Source organism: Sphaeramia orbicularis, chromosome 13 (assembly GCF_902148855.1).
Source record: "Sphaeramia orbicularis chromosome 13, fSphaOr1.1, whole genome shotgun sequence".
NCBI classification, from domain to species: Eukaryota; Metazoa; Chordata; class Actinopteri; order Kurtiformes; family Apogonidae; genus Sphaeramia; species Sphaeramia orbicularis.
In genome coordinates, this window is record NC_043969.1 from 32,579,463 (window position 1) to 32,595,477 (window position 16,015).

The following is a 16,015-nucleotide window of genomic DNA, read 5'->3' on the forward strand; positions in this document are numbered from 1 at the left end:
TCAGGGTTTGTTGGAAATGGGATAAGGAAGAAATGATTAAATTTTGGTGGTGATCGGGGGTGGGGGGGCCCACGAGGGGGGGGGCACTGATCAGCCTTGGCGGAGGTCTGCGCTCTCCGAGTGCTTCTAGTTTTCTTCTGCATTTAACCTTTTCTAAGTGATTTAATTCTATTCACTATTTATCCTCTGCATTTTTCAGTGAGAAGCAAAAGCGTTTTATTCAACCAAATACACCTTTAACTGAACATAAAACCAAGAGTCTACAACCACTGTTATTTGTCAGTGTTGCAGTGTTTCCATGTTCACTACAGAGCTTCTGAATGTCCAAATGGGTAAGTATGATACTGCTGAAAAGATGAAAAACTGCATTTTACCTGACTTATTAACGTATTGATAGGATTAGTGGTTGAAAAAGTTTGGAAATGTTCTAGATGTTTCTGGTCACTTGTGGCTGTTAAAGACTCTGACGATTATTTAACACTGAAAAGTGTGGAAAATCTGTAAATATCACTGCATCACAATAATAGATGTAATGGAATGAGTGAAGAAATGAGAAAATGTAGAACACTGATCGACCTCTTTGAAAATAATATATTGAACGTATATAACATGTTTATGTTTGCCCAGATTTGACTGGTTTGCTGTTGGATCATTTCAACATTTATGATGATCTTGTTTGATTTATTTGCTCTTTTTTTTGGTCATAATGCTTATTGTTAGATTATGTGACAAATGATATGAAATGATATGACGAACCTAATTGATAAACACCTTTTCTTTAAGTCTAGTAGCCAAACTGAATAGGAGAAGAACATTTATACACCTCTTACTCCTTTTTAAACATGGGATAATTTACTGGCATACATACATAAGCTGTGTGTGGAGCTGTTACATGTTTGTTTTTGGTTTTTATTCAGCCTATATATGTGTTTATCTAACAGTCCAGCTATCAAAGATGGCCCCCCTGTCTCACCTCCAGCTCCACTTTCAGGGCCCAACTTTTAACAATAAGGCTCTACAGGTGTTTGTTATTAATGTGTCTGTCAACTCATGCAAATTTAAGCAGAAAACAAACAGTAATATCACTTATTGCAATAAATGATAACTGGCTGCTATGCTGAAAGTGGTGTTTTTGTTATTGAGCCTCACTCCAATTAATTTATTAATACGTTTTACATTTAACAAAAAATAATAATTGAAACATATCAGTCTGAGATTCATAACGTGTGCCTCCAAGGTCCTATATAAAAATATTTTACCATATGTTTAAAAGCATGGCTCCTATTAATATCCACTGTGTTCATTTACCTGTAAAACCTCTGCTACCTACCACCTCATGCTTATGTTTTATGTAATTAGTGTCTTAAGTCTGAAAGTGTGCTTCACCTTGGATGTGAGGATTTCTACTTTCCTTTTTGTTATCAATTCATTATTAATAATCCTTCACTTTTGAGTGTTTGAGGTGATAAACTTTGGCTGATAAGACATCAGAAAATGTAACAATGGACTAAAACATCAGAATAAAAAAAAAAAAAAAGCCAATTTAAAGTGATCAAGCTTATTTATTTATTGCTGTTTTATACATCTCAACTTTTTAAATTTATTTATGAATTTAATAATTTTTTCAGCATTCTATACAGCAGCCATTATTATTATTATTATTATTATTATTATTATTATTATTATTATTATTATTATTATTATTATTATTATTATGCTTTTTTTCCCCTTGTGCCTCTGATAGAGCATCTCTGTTTCTTCGCTTTTTGCAGATTCGGAGGGAGCACAAAAAAATGAACGTTATTCTTTATCAAACTCTCCTTATGTGCAGTATTTTTCGAATCCCTTCAGGAAACAAAGGTTTGATTTCAGCTTACATTAGAAAGTCATCCCAAATATCCCAATGTGTATTTTAGGTTTTGTTTAATTACTTAACTAAATTAAGTTAATCTAAAAGTTTATGGGATTATAAATAAAATAAAACGAAACACTGAAATGAGCAAATTATGGAAGTTTTAGTTTGTTTTCTGTCATGCGTAAAGAAGATTAAACACAAACTGTTGGCTGCCCCTTTAAAATAAAATGATCATAATATATATGTCTCTTTTTCAATTCGTCAGATGAATATGGAATGAAATTATATGACTGATAGAACCACTAAAGTTAATCTATTTTCTGCTTGTAGATTTTTAAACATAAATGAGTCTATAACTAATGAGATTATGGTTCTTCAAAGTCAACAAACCCGCATTAATGAAGGCAACAACAACCAACAACACCTCATTAACAACACCTACTATATATAATGAGGCCATTGGAAACAAACAGCTGATGACAATGTGTAATAATGCTCAGTTTAAGCAAATAAATCAAGTAGTAATTAAACACAGACATGCGTAAACAGAAGACCTGTTGACTGAAAAGTAAGCGTAAAAGCGCAGAGTGAATTGGATCCAGCGGTGTGAATATGTGGATCTCGCCTTTCTTATAGAAGCCTTTATGGCATTTTCAACAGGGTCCAAAGTCCATGAAAGTTTTGCTGATAAGAAGAGCCAATAAAAGCCGCAGAGCTGCAGTGTAAACACATGTCTAGCTCGGCCAGAGCGAGCCTTATTCTGTGGATTTACATAAGGCTCCCATCAGCCGGCCCACTCATTACCATGTTTTATATTCCCCTGCACTGAGAAAGCATCATGGCAAAGTAGCTCCATCCTCCCCTCAACAGGGAAGTGAAGCAACTTCTCGGAGCAGGTGTCACCACATACAACGCTGGACTAGAGAGGAAGACAGGAACTTTATTTTTGTTTTCTACTTTTTTACTCTTCCCCTCTGTCCTCCCCTTTCCCTTTGCTCCAGCGCGCACACAGCAGGCCTATGTTGAGATTTTAATGTTCTCTAAAATGGTATCCAAGCTGACATCCCTGCAGCAGGAGCTCCTCAGCGCCCTGCTGGACTCAGGAGTTACCAAAGATGTCCTGATCCAGGCCCTGGATGATATGGACCCGAACCCGCCGGGCTTTGGCGTAAAACTGGAGAGCATTCCCATGTCTCCTGCGCCCCCGAGCGCCAAGATGAACGGAGGAGACGTCGACACGAAGCCCGTCTTCCACCAGCTCACCAACGGCCACAGCAAAGGGAAGCTGTCCGGAGACGAGGGCTCCGAGGACGGGGACGACTACGACACCCCGCCGATACTGAAGGAGCTCCAGTCGCTCAACACGGAGGAGGCCATCGAGCAGAGGGCGGAGGTGGAGCGCATGTTGGCGTAAGTTTTAATGCGGCCTCTGACCTCTTTTAAAAGAAAAAAAAAAGTATATTAAGGGAGATTAAGACAGTAAACCAAAAATAAAAAAGCTAAAAAAAATAATAATAATAAACAAACAGCACATATTTTATGCAATAATTGTGTCACTTTATATTCCTGAGTTTTCCACTTGTGGCCTTAAAAGCCGACTGTATTCAGAGTTACATAAATAGGCCTTTCGGTGCGTAAAAATCACCTCCACATCTGCATTTACACGTTTAAAATAACGCGCCACGGCTTTGTTTTCACATTCTAGTTACTAATTATCCACATGGATTATTATTTCTTTAGGCTACCTTTGCAAAATATCAGCTGAAGTGAGATCTATTTATTATTAACTATACTCCACCTTTCAACGATAAAATCCGGCGAGAAGAAAGTGGGATGAGGCGGCTTCTGCTTGACAATTTAGGATAAAAAAAATAAGACAACGAAATCTTAAAAATATCTGGAAATATAATTTTAATATAATTAATTGCTTCACTAATAATAATAATAATAATAATAATAATAATAATAATAATAATAATAATAATAATAATAATAATATGTAATTATTAGTAACGACTGTTTTGTTTTAGTTTTAGTTTTTTTTTTTTTTTTTTTTTTTTTAACTCATTCAGCTCATATAAAACGTCAGCCTAATAATTTGTCCTGCCTATTCATTTATGTCTGTTGGTCTACTTTAAAATCTGTTTTCTACAGACTTTAACAGGACCGGGGAAAAAATCAAAACGAACCCACGTGTAGTTAAGTTATTATTAATTTTATTCTATAAATCATCAACTGAAAGATACACACTGGCGTGTGATTAGAGTGAATGGAGATCTGGTTATTCATTGTCAAAAGTTATAAACTAACATCTCCCACTTAACCCGCAGACTTAGACGTAGGCCTCCACATTCTCCAAAACAAACAGTCGTGTGTAGATTTGCTATAATTACGGATGTCAGTGTGTCTGGACCTGCTAATCTCTGCTCATAGTGGGGTAAGTCTCCATTTTACCTCCGAATGTTTGCGCTGCGTTTTCCCATGTTTCTGCAGTGTTCAGTGGCTGGAAAAGCATGAATAATGTGACGGGTGTAAAAAACAAAGACAACACTTTTACAGTCCCAGTTAAAAAAAATAATAACTTCAAAATGGATGGACGAATTATTTATATGTTCACACTGTTTATATGCAAACAAACAAAATATTAATGCATCATGTCATAATCGTGACCTAATTTCCTTTTCTTTTTTTTTTTCATTTTAATAAAATTTAATGTGTACATGACAAATGCGTTTAATAATCTGACCTTAACTTTGTTGCAAACATTTTACAGACAATTTATCATACATATTTTTTCAGTGTCATAAAATCTGTCTTTTCCAAAATTATGCATGATTTTTCCATTTTGTGCACTTTTTACACACTTTTGATTTGATTTGATCTATCTCCCCTTTATGTGAAGCACTTTGTAACATGTTGTTTTAAAAAGTGCTATATAAATAAAGCTTTACTTACTTACTTACTTATTTTAATTTTAATTCTAACACCCTTCGATACACACAAACCTCTCGAGTGAAATTATTATACATGATATAACATGATAGCTCAAGTTTCTCAAGCTCACTGATTCCACTTGAACTAACCTTTGGAAATATTTACAGCCTACTGAACGGGCTACAATGATAAAGTGGCTGTCTGTGAGGGTTCTTATTGCTCTTACAGCCCCTTTAAAGTAGAGGCCATGAAAAACAGGGAATTGTAGTCTTATTTGTATATTTAAAGATTTGTTTCAGGCCACAGCATAAAAAAAACAGCTTAAAATATGAGCCAAACTTGTATTGTTGTCTGCTGAATGACTGAATGTTATTGGGGACTAAAGCTGTTTTATTCTAGCCATAAAACCTGAAGTAAAATGGGTTGATTTATGTAGTTCAATGGTGAAATAAGTCATGTTTTCTGTGTTTTATCTGGATGCAGAGAGGATCCATGGCGCGCTGCCCGCATGATCAAAGGTTACATGCAGCAGCACAACATTCCCCAACGGGAGGTGGTGGACATCACTGGCCTGAACCAGTCTCACCTCTCGCAGCACCTCAACAAAGGCACGCCCATGAAAACACAGAAGCGAGCGGCTCTCTACACCTGGTATGTCAGGAAACAGCGGGAAATTCTCAGACGTAAGTTAATATTTGAGTTTCTCACAGCTTGGCCTTAGCCTGTAATGCATTGGTAGCAGCACGACACTTTATTTGGGTGCTTAAGCCTGTAGGGATATCAAGTTGGCTTAGATACTTCCTCATTGTGCAAATGACATGTACAGATGTATACATGTCCAGTTCTTTTTACAAATGTGTCTTTTCCCAATTTTTTCAGGCAATATGTATATATTTTTAAATGTTTTTGCATATTATTGAATGCAGCTCTTCTTATTTTTCAGAGTTCAACCAGGCAGTGCAAGGTTCTGGCAACAATATGACAGACAAAGGCAATCAGGATCCGGTGTTTTTTTTCCCAGAGTACAACCCGTCCAGTCAGGGCATGGGTCAACCTGGTGACGATGTAAGCAGTGAACCCTCCTGCAAGAAAATGAGACGTAATCGTTTCAAATGGGGACCTGCGTCTCAGCAAATCCTCTACCAGGCCTATGAAAGACAGAAGAACCCCAGCAAAGAAGAAAGGGAAGCTCTAGTGGAGGAGTGCAACAGGTAGACAAACAAGGCATCCAACTACACATTTTAATTTATCTGAATGTGTTTTTCAGCCTTTTACGTTTGCTTCCTGCAGAGCTGAGTGTCTTCAGAGAGGAGTGTCGCCCTCCAAAGCTCAAGGCCTTGGCTCTAATCTAGTCACTGAAGTTCGGGTCTACAACTGGTTTGCGAACCGACGTAAAGAGGAAGCCTTCAGACAGAAACTAGCCATGGACGCTTACAGTACACCAACTCACAGCCTCAATCCTCTGCTGTCACACAGCTCGCCACATCATCCCCAGACCAGCTCTTCACCTCCCAGTAAGATGCCAGGTAGTGTCAAGAATGTGTTGTGATGGCTGACTTTTCTTTCCATAAATATAATTTCTACAGATACCTCACTTATGTAGGCAGAATAGTCCTACATAATATATGTCAGCAATAATTTGTGGTAATAATTTAGGGTGTCTTATGAATTAAATGCAATAATATTCCAAAAAAGTTGATGATTTAGTTTATTCAGTCTGAAAAAGAGAGTGGGCCAGTTGATGAGATCACAGAGGCAGTGAAAGAAGGGACAAGTGATCAATGAGTGTGAGTGAGTGAGCTGAGCAAATGCCATTGTTATTCTGATCTTTGAAAACACACCGAGAACAATCCACATTGTACCTGCAATCTCCACTCCAAAGTCAGCATGGAGAAGCATGACACAAAGGACAGCAATCCTGTGATGGGCTCAGGGTCAGGCCAGGGTCAGGGAGGGGAACAGATACATCCACATTACCTCCTCATAACGCTGTCATTTCTACATTTCCTCCTCCCTCTCTGATTACTAATGACTCTGTTCAGAGAGTTGCCAAAACAAGCAAGACATTATTGCTGTGACCATTTCAACCCAACCTGGTGTTTGCATTCAGAGTAATTAGTATTGACTGACTCTACCTGGTGTATACAACATAAAAACAAAGCTGATAGGTTTCACAGAGTATTGTCTCCATGCCATCACTCACCTGCCATAAAACTGTGATTTGAGAGTCTCCGTCAGAGCCTATTGTTGACCACTCGTGTTCGAACACGAGCTGTGAGGGAAAACAAACTGTTTGCCTTGGCTTGGTCTTTTACCTTGGGATAAATTGGTCTCACTTGTGGATTGTCTGTTTGCTTGAGTTTTTCTTAAACACCTGACCAGGCATTGACCTCAGGTTGCAAAGCCTAGAGGGGTCATCGATAAGGTAGTAGCGGCAGAAGCCTAGAGAAGGGAAGGGTTGGTAGCAGGAGGCACTTTGTTCCTCCAAAACCCTCAGTTGGCTGCTTACAAGGTTTCCTGCTGGCATGCTGCCGACAGCATCAGCTGTTTTTCAGTGTCAGCCCCTGGCCTGACAATAATATCCCAGCAGGGAACCTCATTGCGTTGCTAGGGCACGGCCTGTATTATGCATGCTTAATGGACAATTAAAATCCTTTGCTACTACATCTCCTAGGCCTTTGATAAGGGGCTCCTCTGACTTCTACTCTCTATACTCTGCCTCAGCAGGAGGCCCCATTGTCTGTGGTGTATTAGAAGACTGCAGTGACTGTAACCTAGGTTCATTTATCTCTGCTGGGCCTTGAGGAGGACTGATTTTAAAGCCTCCCCCCTTACCTTTATGGGCATTAGTATAGTTGCTGAGGCTGGGTGCAGACTTGGAGCAGCAGGAGCTGTCCACTGGGGTATTGGCTCTTTTCTGGCCAGACAGGACTGATGACCTCCTCTTCGCCTATACAGAAGACTAGTAACCCCCTTCCAGAGCAGCCACCACACCTACAGTCATACAACAGAGGTCAGTGCTGGGTCAGATCACAGAAACTCCTCTTACTTTGGGAGTTTTTATTGATTCTGTTTCAGTTCACTGGATACTTGGTCACAACTGGATGGACAATCAAACAGTGTGACATTCAGCTTTGGCTATGATGTTCTTTACTTTGTGAAATGAAACTGATTTGAAGCAGATTACATATTTTGTGAGACGCATGGGAATGCACCTGCCATTTCACCATTTATTTCACCAATAATAACTCTTATAAACTCTTTAATTTAATTGATTTAGCTTTACAGCACAATTTCCATTAACAAGTCAGTTAATTTCAGAAATTCCGCTAAGATTGAACTGCAGTTGGTTCAAATACATTAAATAATTTGATGATTTGAAGAAAAGTTTGTTTGACACCTGACATGCACTGTAAAATTGAGCTAGTGCTGTGTTAGCTGAACTACATCCTGCTCATGACAAAATCAGCAGACTCAGAAGTTTCAGATCAGATACAGCAGTAGGGGGCATTATCCGTGGGTAGTAGTCTTTTCAGTAACCTCAGGCTACCCAAGAACAGGGATACACACAGAAAGGATGGCCTAGCTCTGCACTTTCCACTGCCCTGTATCTCCTAGAGAACCACAAAGACATTGGATACGTCCTGCAGAAACCCAGGAGGTCTGTCATATGCAGCAGCACTACAATGGGTAGTGCCTGGGGTTGGGCAGGCATGCTTTGATTTTACATGGGTCCCACAGGGAGCTAGAGCCTTTAAAACCTGCTGAAGCTTCTTGATACTGGTCCACCTCTAAAGTTCTCGCCCTCCTCCTGCTCCTATAGGGCAGGTCCTCTGGATATTGTCACTTTATGTTAGGCTGCTGTTCATCTTTAAAAAGAAATTAATGACGAGTGCAAACATACTACTTCAAATAGAAGATTAATACTAAAAGACTACACTAGATACACTCCATTTGGATCCTGGAAAGCTTCCTTTCTTAATTTGAGGTTCCCTGTGGCCGGAATTATTGCAGCACCCAAAGTAACAAACTGAGCTGAATAGCATCCTTTTCTCCCTCTGACACTTTAAGAGATCGCCGAGCTCCGAGATAACTGCCTTTTTATGAGTCCTCTTCTATTGTGTGGCAATGGGGGTCATGAGTCCAATGGAGTGCTTTATTGTTCTGCTGCAGTGTTTACAAGGCACGGTGAAGTGTTGTGGGGTTGCTAGTATGTTGCAGAGAACAATATATAGTCTGTAGGTTGAACAAAATGGAGGATGCTTAGGAGTTGAAATATGGTGCTGCTTTAAACAACCTTGTATCTGTAGTTAAATGTACAGCATTTATTAAACTTATATATAATGACAGATGATTGGCAGTATTAAAGGAAGCTGTATAACTTGCCTTTTTATCCCCAGAGATCAGAACATACTTATTTCAGTTTCCAGAAGTGACAAGAAATCAATGACCCTCTCATCTGTCACATTTACTGTCAGTGCCTCTCCCTCTTTTATCTCAGCGTGGTTGTATATCAATGTATCCGGTCGTGTCTGACCGACTTTGAGAGAGGCGCTCAAGCTGTCACACCTGGGTCAGGGACGAAGGGCTTGGGGAAGATGGGAGATCTGAGTACAAACACTGTCTGTCACTGAGGGCGGGGTGCTCTCTGTGTCTGTGTGAGGCTGAGACCACAGGATAAGAATGTGTTTGACATTGCTTGTAATTGTGTAATGTTTACTTTGTTGATATCAGAGGGGGTCTGCATCAGCAAACAGGCATTTGATTGTCAGTTGTGGGGGGTGAGGCATTCCTCTGGGGCCCCCAAAGAGAGACAGCTAGTAGTCTAGACATGGAGTTAAGAGATGGTACTAATGGAAGAGATTCAATTTCTATCCTATTCAACAGTAAAATTGTAGTTCTCTACATTTCTTCTGGTTATATTGTCCCCCTGACTGTAAATGTCAATTTTTTTCAGTCACTGGCATTTATTTTCCCTGCATGTTTACACCTTTAAAACGTTTCAGTGTTAGGTTTTGGCAGTGATAGCAGTTGGATAGTGTTAGGGAAAGACACCAAGGTTTAGTTAAAAACACAAAAAGCCTCATGTGTAAAAATACTCGTAATATATTTATTAATATTAAGGACAACAGTCTAATCCTAATTTAAGAGCTTCTTCCCCTTAAACCTAAAATTTTATAGGAATCCAGATGAAACACCTTTGGGTTATTTAAGAAAAGCAAAACTGCAGAAGACCTTTAATACCAAGTATAATGTTAATATTCCAGGTTGGTTTTGCAGGTTGTAATTTCACTAAACAGTGCTGTGTATATGTGGCACAGTGACGTAATTATGAACATCATCTGCAGCATTTGTGTGCAGATCAGAGAGTCCGATGGGAGTTTTGCAGAGTTGCTATAGTGAATGAGTGTACATAGTGAATGGCCTTGGCTAAGCTACACAGATAGCAGCAGTGGAGGGGTCAGTGTGTTTGTTTGTTCTGTCCTCCCATGTCTGAGTCAAAGAGCAGGTGAGTTGGTTGGAATGACACTGGGGCTCATTCTGTGCAAAAACGAGGCCTGCTTTGCTATCTGATTGCCCTGCAATAGCCTTGTGACACAACTGTGAGCCAACACAAGTGAAACTAAGTTTCTGTCCCTAACTTTCAGTGCGTTACAGTCAGGGCCCCGGTGAAGTCACCTCCTCCTCAACCATCAGTCACCACAGTAGCAACGCCATGGCGACCAGCCAGTCGGTGCTACAGCAGGTGTCTCCAGGAGGGTTGGACCCCAGTCACAGTCTACTGTCACCTGACGCCAAGATGGTGAGTGAACACACCTGGGCCTCATGGCCTCAGATTAGATAAGAGTAGACCTACATTTAGCATAAACGTACAAAGCAGGTTCCTGAACCTCCACTCCCATGGATCCACTGGCAAGAGCCAACAATTAGCACATTGTGCTGCTCTGTTTGGGAGGTGGAGACGAGGTGGTAGGCCATGGCTGGACTAGCACACAGCCTTCACCAGAATGCACCATGCATGTTCATCACTCAGCCAATAAACCTGACAAAGAAACATTCTGTTCTCATTGATTAAACAAATTACAAAGAGGAGCCACAGGTGGAGCACTGCTTACTCTGCCAGAGAAATGACGCCAGCATTTGATTATGCCCAATAGTGTTGGGTTTTAGTTTTTTTTTCAACTTTAGAGATGGGACTGAGTTACTCCCCTTTGCCCAAGTCTAATATTTGATAAGTGACAAGGAAACCTGTGCTAGGACCCATGGTGTTTGAGAAGTGGTGCAGCAGAGAATTTGATATCTGGTACATGATTTGTATTAAAAAATAAAACAAAACATATTATTCTGTTTGAGAAACATTTGCATGGACTATAAGACTTTTGTATTCCATTTATGGTCACAGATATACGATCATGCAATCTAAACTTCCTTCTGAATTCATAACACTTCTGCCTTTTAGAGAAACAATATATGGTATCAGTACAGCGAGGACAGGCAGTGTGCTACAGGTCAGAGCTGACAGTTTCTTATCTACAGATGTGTGTCTGGCCGGTCCTTCCTCTGTGGGCAACTGGCAGCATAGTCAAACAGACGCAGCCCCACTGAGTGGGAGGATTCTAGTTCAGATGGAAAAAGTGTAAAATACATGGATACTTACAGCAAGGTTTTCTTTACAGTTGCTGTATTTTTTTTTTTTTTATAAATGCACACACATACAAAACAAAAATATGCCCAGTCTTCTACAGTGACATTTTTGATGTTTTTTTTTTTAACCTTTTGTCCCCTATCAATATTTGCTTGCGTGCTGTGTATGACTGGATTACTCAAGTGCATTGTTATCATATGTCAAAGGATTCAGAATTGAGCCAACATTTACTGTTTATTATTTGTTTAACAGACAAAATCTATTTAATTTTGACAATTAATGTACATGAATACACTTATTAGACATCCAGGCTCATAGCTTTGAACACTTCAGAAGGCTACAATAAATGTTAAGGTGTAGAAATGATTTTTTAATTAATTTCTTCACTGTGTCCCAGATTTCAGGTTCAGGTGGTGGACTTCCTCCTGTGAGCACACTGACCAACATCCACAGTTCCCATCACAGCCATCAGCAGACACAGAACCTCATCATGCCTCTATCAGGAGTCATGGCTATTGCACAGAGTAAGACCTCTCTCTCCATGTGACAAGCAAAAAAAGACAAATGTTTGTTTTAATATTGCTCTACAAAGGACTAACGTCCTACTTCTCTGGCCAGGTTTAAACACATCACAGTCCCAGACAGTGCCAGTGATCAACAGTGTGGCTGGCAGCCTAGCAGCGCTGCAGCCAGTGCAGTTCTCGCAGCAGCTCCACAGTCCTCACCAGCAGAGTCTGATGCAACAGTCTCCGAGCCATATGAGCCAGCAGCCGTTCATGGCAACAGTCACACACTCACACAGTCAGTAACAATCACTTGTACCTCTTTATCTCTACAATCCTTTGCAGTAATTTTGGTTCATTTACTCCTTCACGTTTCCCCCCCAAAACAACAAGAATTTTTATTGAAAAGTTTGAGGATATAAACAAGTTTTCATCTGTTTGTCAATTCTCAATTTATCTTGCAACCCACTTGGCAATAGAATGGAATAGAATAGAATAGAATAGAATAGAATAGAATAGAATAGAATTTATTATTTTGAACCATAGCGCTATATTGCTGCATGACTGGTCACAATTAACAATAATACAACAAATCATTTTCACTGTGCAAAATAAAAGAAAACTAGTGTTAAAATCAGATGTGCAGAGTCACTGAACTGTGTCAGTGAAAACTCTAATTTATAGAACACAATCTAAATCAGCATCCTAACCTGATTTATCCTTTAACAAAATTTCTGGTGTAGACTCTTCCATCCTAAAATTAAAACCTTAAAGATCATGCAACTTTCTTTGCATTATTAATATCAGTAGCACAGTGTTCAGTCTTGAGACATCTGCTTTACTTTCCTCTGCAGTGTATCCACACAAACAGGAACCTCCACAATACTCCCACCCGTCACGTTTCCCCTCAGCGATGGTGGTCACAGACGCCAACAGCATCAGCACCCTCAGCTCCATGTCCTCAAGCAAGACGGTGAGTCCTGACCCAGACCTCGGCGCATCACATCATACAGGTCACAATAAGATCAACTCTCTCACCCCGTTCTGTGTGTGTTATAATTTTGAACAGTACAATCACAGTGATCATGTTGGGGAAAATTGCACGAGAATCAGCATTAAATTTTAGATGTTATTGCATGTGTTTCTCTAATACTGCTTCTGAGAAATTCCCAAAATTTAGACTTTTCAGCTATTGACACCAATTACTTTTTCATTATTAATAAAAAAAAAAAAAATCAATCTCTCAAGTTCACACCTTTCTAAGAGAAACAACACAATCAAAACACACACTAACAGCAGGAAATAAATTAGGCCAGGGAGAAGTGTGTGTGTAATGATTGTGTGCTGACTTGTTCAATTCCTGTCACATTAGGACGCTCCTGTAAACAAGATGGTCCAACTTGGGGGTCTCTCCTGGGTAAATACAATTTTATTAGTTCACTCACTCAGTTTAAATGAGTGACATCAGTAAAAAAAAAAATTGCACTTGAACTGAATTATTTTTAACAGTCACAGCCATGCATAATGCTTTTTTAACCTTCCGTAGCTTTCTTTTAACTCAAAACTATAAGAGAAGATGGATATATGGATAGTATACTCCTCAGAATTTCTATTTCCTCCTAAACAGCGGTCTAATCAATCACCTGTTCCCTCAACCTGAACAGTTCTTGATTAATGCCCCTTTCTTTCACTTTCCTTTCTCTGGTGAGAGTTACCTCTTGCCTGAGTCTACAATCAGGAAATGAGCCCCGTTCTTAATCAAAGCTCTCAAGCCCTGTGTCCTGCTACTTTTCTCCATGCTACACTGAAGCTGGAGATGAGATAGTTCAGGTGGGGGTGGAGGTTTCTATCTCTCTTTTGCTCTTTTTTTTTTTTTTAGTAATTACAGCTCTTCCTCTTTCCTACTTCTCCCTGTGCTTGGTGATCGCTCTAGCCTGAAATGCTGTCTGTGATGCTTTCACACGCTCAATTTCCCACGCTGAGGCAGAGTGCTCGTACCACTGCACAGCTACTGACAGACTGATGGGTTGATGGGATAGTTCAGAGCACGGTCCACTGTGTAACAAAGAAGCAACACAAGTCACTCAGATTGAATGTTCAAGGGGTTGTTTATTTGTTTTTTGCAAAAAAACAAGAGGAATGTTGGCGGAGATTGTTGTAAAAGTTGGGTCACAACATCATGCTGTGTCATTTCATTTATTTAGAGAGTAATTAGTGAGTCGGCTCTCCAAGGTATTTTCTTATCAGGCTTTTATTTGGACGGGGCAGACTCCTTCTCATGACACAACCAGCATGCTCAGGCTTTATAACACTGATTGTTTACCAGAAACCTTCCATTATACCCGAGACAGTTTAAAACTCACCTGCGCCCAGAGCTCAGTGTCTAATGATTCAGGTTTTAGCTGCAGGTCAGCTTTATCAGGTGAAGCTGTTTGCTGGACTTAGGGTCACGCTGGGGTCAGCTGCCTCAACCCGTAAGGAAGCAGGAGAAAAATAAATTCCACAAACAAATCTAAAAAAAAAAAAAAGTCCACTTCAATGGCAACAAGGCTTTTCACAGTCAGCAGAAGAAGGATGAGGAATTTATTTGGTCAGGTGTGGTGCATGAAGGTGCAGGACTGTTGTATTTACATAGGTTTCATTTGTCAGTTCACACTCTGGGAGCCTTGGAAATGATACACATTATATAGCTGCATAACTGGACAGATTGTATTTAATGTTTTATGTAACACAGACCCACTTCATCTAACATTTCCCTCCGTCTTTCCCTCCTTCTCTTTTCAGTGTCCTCTTCAAGCTTGGTGAACGCATCCACCTGACTTCCTCGGTGCCCAGCAACTGGAGCACATTTTTCCACCCTCTCACCGTGGTAACCATGACAACTCTTAATAACCAGCAACGGCGCACTGGATGATGAGTCAGTCAACAAACGAGGAGCGGCGACGGTGTGCAGGCGGTGAAAATGAGAAATGGGACGGAGGGAAAAACTCACTGCACCTGCAAGTGAGGAGACTGGACTCACTCTGTCACACACTAATGATCAACAAGGATGTATGATTCTACTTCTTTTGTTTGTTTGTTTGTTTTTTTCGCTCCAACCCAAATCTTTGCAAACAGTGTTAAATTTTTTTTCATGCCCTTTTAAAAATGTACAGTAAGGCATCCTTTTTGTGACATTACAAAGGAACAAAAACAAACCAAAAAAAAAAAAAAAAAAACACACAAAAAAACTCATGAACTATGTGGCATGGACCTAAATGAAGGATAGCTTATATCACATTGTGGTTTAAGGTGGAAAAATGAAGACACACTGAAAGTAACAGAGACAGCAATCATCCTGAAGGACTCTGAATGTGACACCCTGGAGTAAAAGCCTTACAGATGGGCAGAAACGTTTGACAATCACAATAACCTGAAAAACCTTTTGTATGCATTAGCAATTTTACATTCCTAACAAGTCTTCCATGTTATTCTTTCACATGTAGTTTACTGTACTAGTGAAGATGATGAATACCTGTCGTCACCTGAACGATTCATCATTTTGAGTTGTTCAATGTGTATACTGTGATTGAAAAGACTTTGACAATCTTGAAAGGACTATGCAATGTAACTACAGGCGTATGCGATGCTTTGTATAACTGGATTCTGTGTAGGACTCCACACTCTTGAGACTGGGACTGAATATGCACTACCAGTGAAGTCACCGACAATTATATGCTGTATAGTTTGATAAAGCTGCCTGTAAAATACAAAAGCCAATGAATGGGGGGAGAAATATGCCACAGGATAAGAGTTGTTGAATGTGTAGGTACAGCTTTTATTTGTTGCCATGTCACTGAGTTCCACCTCTCAAAAGCTACCCTGCCATATCTATGAACCAGGTCTGCTTCGGAGGAGGGGGGTGGGGGGGTTGTACTGACTCACACACACTTTAAATGCAGCCCTTTTCTGCCATGGAAACCTCTGGCTAATGTTTGCACACAGATCCAGGTGAATTTCAGGAATGGGACTCACCCTCCCTTTCCTCTCCCACTTCCTGCCACAATGTGAAGAGATACTGCATAGGGCAAATACTGC

At 40.0% G+C, this 16,015-nt stretch overlaps 1 protein-coding gene across 1 annotated transcript; it reads left to right on the forward strand.

Annotated features, from left to right (window-relative positions):
• The first annotated feature begins 2,888 nt into the window (after positions 1-2,888).
• Positions 2,889-14,743, forward strand: hnf1ba (HNF1 homeobox Ba). The gene is made up of 10 exons (XM_030152650.1): positions 2,889-3,265; positions 5,273-5,472; positions 5,733-6,000; positions 6,080-6,303; positions 10,438-10,592; positions 11,833-11,959; positions 12,054-12,236; positions 12,793-12,911; positions 13,311-13,355; positions 14,723-14,743. Exons 1-10 carry the CDS (start codon positions 2,889-2,891, stop codon positions 14,741-14,743), a joined length of 1,719 nt encoding a protein of 572 aa, XP_030008510.1.
• Positions 14,744-16,015: the final 1,272 nt, after the last annotated feature.